General features: G+C 46.5%; 1 protein-coding gene across 1 annotated transcript; it reads left to right on the top strand.

Annotated features, from left to right (window-relative positions):
- Positions 1 to 2,413: 2,413 nt before the first annotated feature.
- Positions 2,414 to 7,809, top strand: LOC123018873 (Fc receptor-like protein 5; the record flags this gene model as incomplete). The annotated part of the gene is made up of 4 exons (XM_044421323.1): positions 2,414 to 2,724; positions 4,987 to 5,280; positions 6,167 to 6,475; positions 7,699 to 7,809. Coding segments are annotated over exons 1-4 (802 nt in total), but the record flags the coding sequence as incomplete, so codon positions are not given.
- Positions 7,810 to 8,274: the final 465 nt, after the last annotated feature.

Genomic DNA, 8,274 nt, shown 5'->3' with positions numbered 1-8,274 from the left:
AGGAGAAATGTGTGGACACATATTTTGAATTTTATGTTTACATATTGTGATGAATTAAACTTCAGATTAGAAAAATGAGAAACCCAGATTGAGAGATGTTAGCCCTGATAAAGATGGCAGGGTCCTCCTAGGCCGTTTTGTTCAGTAATTACATTCCTATTCCACCCAGTAGTCCAAGCTATGTCCCAGTTTTGGCCACTACCCACCCTGGCTGAATGCCAGCAGCCCACCAAGAGCACCTGTGTTGCATCAGGCATCAAGTTGTACCTTTGCACTGTCCCTTTCAAGTCTGGCTGCAAGCTCCCTTTCTTCTCTTGCTCTAGGAAAAGCAAGAGTGTGTTCACAGAACTGACAGGGTGCTGATTAGGATCCTGTTACCGAACCCGCAATGTCACTAGCACATACACAAAGCTTGGATCCCATAGCTGAGGTTCAACAGGCAGCGCATGGGCTATGCGCTGAAATGTGTGGAGGTGCGACGGAGGGTTGGAAAGCGCTCCCTTTGGGATATGGGGATGGCTCTGGGGCCCGTGAAGATGGTTTCAGGCAGAAACTCAAACTACGATGCACAATGGCTCACTTCCTGTTTTCTCAGCGTGGCTGCTTCTCGCTGTTCTTTAGCACTTTGGTTAGAAGAAGGCACAGGTGAACACAGGCTGGAAGTGGGGAGGTGCCCTTGGCCGCTCTCTCTGCAGCCTTCCGTGCGGCCAGGCCTACGAGCTGAGCTGCGTGCTGGCTGGGTGCTGGCTGGGTGCTTGCATGCCACGTAGTGGGAGGAAGGGGTGAGCACGCAGTTCCTTTCTTGGTCTTTGCTTCGAGAGGACAGACTTCCGAAGGTCTAGCATTTGATCTCTCTCGGGATCACTGAGCCGGACAGCAGTGGAGCTGAGGATCCAGCCTGTGACCATGAAGGGATCTTTATCGAACATGGAGGCTATTACATTGGTAAAAGGTCTGGGCCCACTTTTTTCTCTGTACTTACCTTGAAACGGAAACTCACCATTTCCCCCTTCCCTCCAGGATTTTTCACTGCTTTTCCCCTTTGGTCTTATTTTTCAGTTTTGCTGCAGATGCTTCTCTGGTTGTCAGCTTATGGAGGAAAATTGATCAAAGTTTATGTTGCTGATTTAGGCCAGTCTTGGGAGGTGGTTTGACTAGGGGGATATCATCTCATTTTATGCTTTTTTTTTTTTTTTAACTTGGAGCGACTCCTGTGAATTCACCGTGTATGCATCAGACTCAAATCCTGCAAGCAAACCTTTGAATGCGCCATAAGGCGTATCTTCTCCTTATGGATTCCTGTTTGCTAATCTGGTGTTTAAGGCAGGGAACCTTTCCCAGAAATACGGTGGCAAACACTGAATCAACAGATTGCTTGCATCCAGGCTCGCAGCTGAAATGGGAACCCCAAAATAGCAGCCTATTTTTTTTTTTGTCTTTTTTGTCAATGACCGTTTTTGCCCCGCTCACTATATAAAATAACCCAACTACTGAAACAAAATTTTAAAAAATGAAAAATAAAGCATATGTCAAGCAGAAAAGGAAATATTAACTAAGGAGGAAGTCCGAACCTGTTGAGAGGAATGTTGCATGCTCAGATCTGATTCAATTTTATGAAGGTTGTGCTTTTTGAAGCCTTTGCTATTTGTCCTCTTCCGGTGAGCATAGTTAGCTGCCTGGGCTCATAATTTCAAGTTCTTATACTTGACCCTTACTCAAATGAAGCACAAAGCTAATAATATGGACAAATCTTGTACCAACAAAGGAACAATCAAATTCTATGATCACAGCAAAACTATGTGAAATACAATCCCAATAAAGGAACTTACCTGAGGAGCTGGGCTGTAGTCTGTGAAAGCTTTTGCCATGTTAGTCTTTCATTTTTTGCGAACTTCATCCCCGTGTCTGTTTTAGCTGAGGGACAGGGAGTTTGTCAGAGAGAAGTGCCGCATCCATCCCAGCTGAGCCTTCTGGATTTGTCCACCCGTGTTGGGAATGCCTTCCAAATATGTCACCCATGTTTCAGTGTTCTGTCTTCGTGGTTCCTCCTGTGGGAGGCAACCTCATGGAGAGAAACTTGATCTGGATGACAAAAGGTATAAACCATCTAGAAGAGGACAAAGGCGTATCATGTGAACAAAATTGGCCATGGCTAGACTTAGTATAAGAGCTGAAGTCATGACTCCTGTCAGTGCTGGGAATCTCTGAAATTTGAGCTGATGCTGAGAATTGTCTGTGAAAGATCTGCTTGAGCCTCACACAAAAGGTACAAGCCCTGATGTGCCTGGGAAGAGAAAGTTTGTAGGTTCAGTTCAAGCACGCAGGGTGGCTGTCTCCTACATTCATGTGTCCGGGAGCTGCTTCACTCTGTTTCTTAAAACAACTCCTGCCCTTTCTTAGACTCCAGGCTGGCTTCCCCAGTCCAATATTCTCCAGCCCCCACACTATCCTGGTCCCCTTCAGATGGTGTCGTTGCAAGAGGGGAGCGGATCCGTTTGAACTGCTCGCTCCCGGAAGGACAGAGGACGGAGTTGTACACATTCCATTCATTAAAAGGAGATGGTGGACAGACTGAATTAGCACGGCAGGTGCAGAGTGTCTTGGAGGTGCCCACGTTACGTCTGAAGCCAAAGGAAATGTTCGTGTGCTACTACTGGGGGAAAAGCAATGACGGCAGAAGATCCTTTTCTCAAAGGAGTAACCAGGCTGTGTTTCGTATCACTGGTAAGGACCCTTTTTGTTGCACCGAAATCACACACACACAAATCCAGACTCATCTGGATGTTATGAAAGTGTGAAAAGGGGATGAACCAGAATTTAATGGCTTTCAAAGTAGCCAAGCAGTATTGGTGGGGAAGCAGAAAGTTATTTTATTTTAGTATCGACATGTTGCTGGGGTTCACATTTCCAAAGCAGCTCATGATATATTTATACAACAAATATTAAAGCCAGTTGGTTTTAATATTCTCTTCTATGTAAAGTGGGACTTTTGTGTCATTTTCACACTCTAAATGCAGACTTGAACGCGCATGACAGTTGTGGCCTGTACTCAAGCAATCTTGGTGACTTCAGTTCTGTGAGACTGTGCAAAAGTTGTAAGTGTGGGCCAGGGCTGGACAACAGGCAATCTGTGGGCTGTATGATTCCTTCCATCCTTTGCACCCCTGAATGTCGGCAGCATTTTTAAAACCAAGAAATGCACATCTCTGGGCTTCCAGGAGCAGGATTTCACATTAGAACAAGGCACATGTTCCCTGCCTGCCTCATTTTAAGTGGGAAATGCTGTTTTCCCCCTATTGCCAGCCACGGCAGTGTGGTATCAGTGATTTTGTGGGTGGCGGGTGGGGAGGGGTGGGCTCTGGGTGGGGGTAGTGGAAACTGGCTGCAGAACCTCAGATGAAGGCCCTCTGCACTGTCCTAGAACTGCATCCCCGCGGCTCCTCGGAGCAGCCATGAGACTGCAGTGCTCATGTGAGGCCCCTCCAGTGGGGTAAGCTGAGGACCCTGGTCCTGAATGGCTCTAACTCGATCATGCTTGCTGGAGTCTAGCAACTACTTTTCTCTTAATACAGAACAGAGGGGCAAAACATCTATGACAGGAAATTAATCATTCACAGGAAACTTGTCTTCTTTTTTGAGCATGAAGCCTATAAATGAGAACAGAAAGCAACGCATGTTGTCCTTTGGATTCATCCCTTGCCTATGAGGACAATGTGGTTTAAAGTGGTTTCACATGCTATCTGTCTCTCCTCTCTCCAGAGAGTTCTGGAAATTCATTTTGTGAAGAGCAGAAATGGGTGTCTAACACAGGCATGGGCCTCTTCAGCTCCAGAAGCGTATGATGTTCTGTATTATGCAAAGCCTTCCTGGGACACTTGACTCTTTGGCTGCAAGAGCATAAAGTCTGCAGCCCGCAGCAATGCTTGTGTGTTTGTAGTATGGAATTAACTAGGAATAGGACTTGAGAGCGAGACCACAAAGAGAATCAGGAGCTAGGCGCTCAGCAAGGCAGCCTCAGTAAATTTCTGCAAAACTGAATTTGGCCAATGGAGCGAAAGAGCTTTTGCACCCTTCTCTAATGGAAGTTGTTCATAAATGATCTGGAGTTAGGAGTGAGCAGTGAGATGGCAAATCTTGCTCACGATACCAAAGTATTTAGGATGGTTAAAGCAAGAAGGGATGGCAAAGAGGTCCAAAAATACCTCTCAGATGGGGTTCAGTGTGATACATGTTGGGCAAATGTCCCAGTTTCAAGCATAATTGGCAGAATCCAAGCTGGGGGAGACTGACCAAGAAAGAAGCCTTGGGCTTGTGTGGACAGCTTGATGAAACTGTCAGCCCAGTATGTGGTTCCAGCAAAAAAGGCAAACTTCATGTTGAGGATCCTTGGATAAGGAACGGAAAATAGAATTGCCAAGTTCATACTTCCCACATACAAATCTACAGTCTTCCAAGGCACCTCAAGAAGAAAGGGCAATCAGAATGATCCAGGGGCTGGAACAACTTCTCTCTGAGGAAATGTTAGAATGTCTGGGCTTAGGAGAGAAAAGATGAGTAAGGGGGTGTGTGCGAAATTGGGGTGTACAAAATTATGCATGGCGAACAGCAAGGGGGTAGGGAGCAAAAAAATGATAAGGAACATAGCACAGATTTTGCTGTCTAGGCGCAAAGTCGTTCTGAGCATGGCTACTCTGAGCTAAGCTGCTGGATAATGAGATGAAGGAATGAACTGGTTGTGCCTTCAACACGCTTCATGCGTTTTTGATTTCTAACACAGAGAAACAAATGGGAATCGGAAGTCCCATTCATCCAGATTTCCCCAACTTGGTGCCTTCCGGTTGTGTTGGAGTACAGCTTCTAGGAGTGTGAGAGGGCTTTGTAGAAGGGGAATGGTGTCTCTGAAGAGGGGAGATGATAGGGGAGCGTATATGACTCCTCTTAGACCCTTCTTGAATCCTTTGCTTCCTTCCTCCCAATGGTCTGCAGACCTTCCTCCACCTCCCAGCCTCTCTGCAGATCCTTCAGGACCTCTGTATCATCAAGGAGAGATGGTGACCCTCCAGTGCTCGGCTCCCAGGGACGCTCCAGGGATGCGGTTCAAGTTTTTCCATCTCACAGCAGAACAGATCCCTGTCAGAATGCCTTCACAAATGAGTTCCGGGCTGTCCTTCACAGTCACAAAGGAGAATTCTGGATTATACAGCTGCCAGTACTCCAAGAACACAGCTAAGGGAAATACCTTTTCACAGAAGAGCCGTCCTATCAACATCTCACTGACAGGTGTGGTTTTGTCAACTGTGTCAAATTTGGGTCTCGCATTTGTGGGGACTCGCATTTATTTATTTATTCATTCATTTATTTATGTATTTATTTAATGCCCTCACATAAGTGTCCCTTCCTGCACCAGTCCCTCCAAGACCAGCTCCCCACATCCCCTGTGGCTGCTCTTGGCTCCCATGGTGCTGTTTTTATTTGGGCTGTGGCAGAAGAGGAAAGTATATACTGCTGTTGCTGTGAAGGCCATTGTCCAGCAATTATCATCAGTGAACTAGCCATAACTCATCACATACAGTTTAGTCCTCAACCTCACAAGCTCTAGAAACAGTCACATCTTATCTCCACAACATTGGATTTCATACTTTGTGAATTAGGTGTTTTGTTTGGTAAAGTTTATGAGCCATGTTAACTTGAGGTTGAAAACATGGATTCTATTATTATGCACTTATTTCAGGTGTTGACATTCTTCTACTCCAGCCATGCATACTCTCAGACGCACCCACATCTTAGCTGAACTTTCTTAGTTAGGTTAGCATGGTGGCAGTTAAGGGAGTTTTCTTCCTGCTCAAATCCCAGATCCAGAAAAAATATTTTCCAGGTAAGGTCTGCTCCATACTAACCCCCTTGTGAAAAGCAATAGTCAGTGGTCAGCTGTGGAGTTACAATAAAATAGCTGAATTTCAGAGGATGGTCGTGAGGTTTTGGGACCTGAAGGAAGGTGGGAAAGGACCAGCCCAAGACACAAATCCTTCCAATCTGCAACTCTCTCTGGGGCCATCTGGACTGCAATGGCTTCCTGATCGGAGCCCAGCAAGCCACATTCTCTGGACTTTTTGGTCACTCCACCCTGCCCTGCTGATCCCCTCTTCTTTGTGCGTAATGCCTGCAGATCCCCCTCCTCCTCCAGTGCTGAAAGTGGACCCCCCATCGGGCATGGTGAATGCAGGGGACCCACTGCTCATCTATTGTTTGGCCAGCAGGAGCCACACTGAGAAGCAGTTCCACTTCTACAGGGATGGGGCTGAAATGCCCCCCACGAGTGAAGCAACTCTGAGAAGCTCCAGCGAGTTCCTAAATGCCTCCATCTGCATCTCAGAGGCCAGGGCCAACCACACAGGGAAGTATGCTTGCAGTTATGTGGAAAAACATAACGTCTTGTGGCTCAGTTCTCCCCGGAGCCTGGCGGTGAATGTCAGAGGTGAGTTTTTGTTTATGGTGGAAGCAGCTCCTAACTAGAGCCCATCTTAGCAGGAGAAGGACACTTTTGTATACGTTCTTTGAACCCACAGGATACTACTGGGGTGCAGAATATGGGAAAAAAGGTTTTCCCTGCATACTTTAAATACCATCTTCTACCTGATCTTTTCAACCCATATCCTCAACCAAAATCAGCATCTGATGTTTCCTTTCATGAGGCCAGTTTGCCTTGTGAGCAAAGGTGATGATACTGAAAATGACTTCCTTGGCTTGACCTATATCCCACTTTTGGACCCACCTGATCAGCCTGGCTGAATGCCAGCCAGCCTGGTAGGAGCGTTTGTGATTTAATGAGAGACAGATAAATCTCAGAGACATTTGTGATTCAACCAGTTACCTTTGCATTTACTTACAGGAAGCAGTGAAGTATGAGAAATGCATTTCAGTTCATTTTTGCTCACTTTGCTGAGTTCACACCTTCTGAGCTGTACATGATCTTGGACTTAATCTACCGTTGAATGCAGTACCTTTCTAAGGTTGCAATGTGATGTATAGCCCCGCCCAACATGTATACCTTTTAAAAAATGAGCATGAAAAAAGGCATAGACATACATTTATTCAAAGGGATAAGGATGCATGCAGTTAAAATTGCTGTGCACATTTGTGATGATACACATGAATTTGCATGGAACTGTATAAAAAACCCTTGCAATCTGATGCAGACTCAGTTAAGAACAAGCTTCAGCAAGCTTGAGTTTTGCTGATTCACACATCCCTAAGAATAGGACAGTTCAAAAATAGGGTTCAGCCTCAAATAAGAACTTTCAGCTCAGAACCGGGGGTGCGATTTGGTGGGGCTGGTGGAAGGGGCTCAGCGCCGGTGGCCATAATTCTCCACTGGAGAAACAAGAGTCATGGTGACGGTCTGAAATGCTCCGGATGTCAAATTGTTCTGGGGTAGCCAGCACTCGTCTTTCGAAATACCCTGGCAACAGCCACAGTTACCCTCCCTAGAAGAAATACCTGCCTTGACTGCTGACGTCTGCTCCTGCAAGCCTCTCGCAACCTGCTGAAGAAGTCCTCCCCTGAACAAAGTCTCTGAAATTCACCCAGAGATCAGTTGCCCAAAAAGCGTACAGAATTGTGGGGTGAGGTGCAAATTGCATGACAACTCTGCTACAGCTCACCATCAGTAACGCAGAGTCCCACCCCTTGTTTTCTCAGTCGGCCTTTCAAGTTCATCAGAGCCACTGCTGGAGTATCCACGTTGGGCGCTCCCATTTATGATCCTGCTGGTCCCACTGACTTTCTACTGCAGGAGCAGAGCGAAGACTGGTATGTGACGCAGCTGCAGGAATGTTTGTGGGAGGAGGTTACCAATGGCTAAGCTATGTGTTGTGCTTAATATATGGAACTGAATATGTAGTCCAGTTTCTTAGCTGCAGTGTGTGTGGGGCTTCAGTACAGATCAGGACCGCCAGTTGTAGCTTGGTGATGTTATAACTTTTGCATCCAGCTTCTTCCACCTGTACAGCTGCACTCCTGCTGAAGGGCCTAGGAAAAGAGGAGGGGATCCCTTTGACAGATGCCACTGCAGTTCCTCCCGCTCTTCTTTCCAAATCCTTGTTATGAAGCAGCTCTCTTTGGAGGGAAGAGTACCGGCTGCATTTTGAGGCAAAGCTAACAAGCTCAGCATCTTTAGCCCCAGCTTCAGGAAAGGAGGGAGAGAGGCACAGAGATGGGACTGACTGTGATGGTCATGCAAGACCAGATCAAGGAATTCAGTTTCTAACGGACTTC

Source organism: Varanus komodoensis, unplaced genomic scaffold, assembly GCF_004798865.1.
Source record: "Varanus komodoensis strain SLA01 unplaced genomic scaffold, ASM479886v1 scaffold1172, whole genome shotgun sequence".
Taxonomy (NCBI): domain Eukaryota; kingdom Metazoa; phylum Chordata; class Lepidosauria; order Squamata; family Varanidae; genus Varanus; species Varanus komodoensis.
This window is presented reverse-complemented; position numbering and strand designations above follow the sequence as displayed.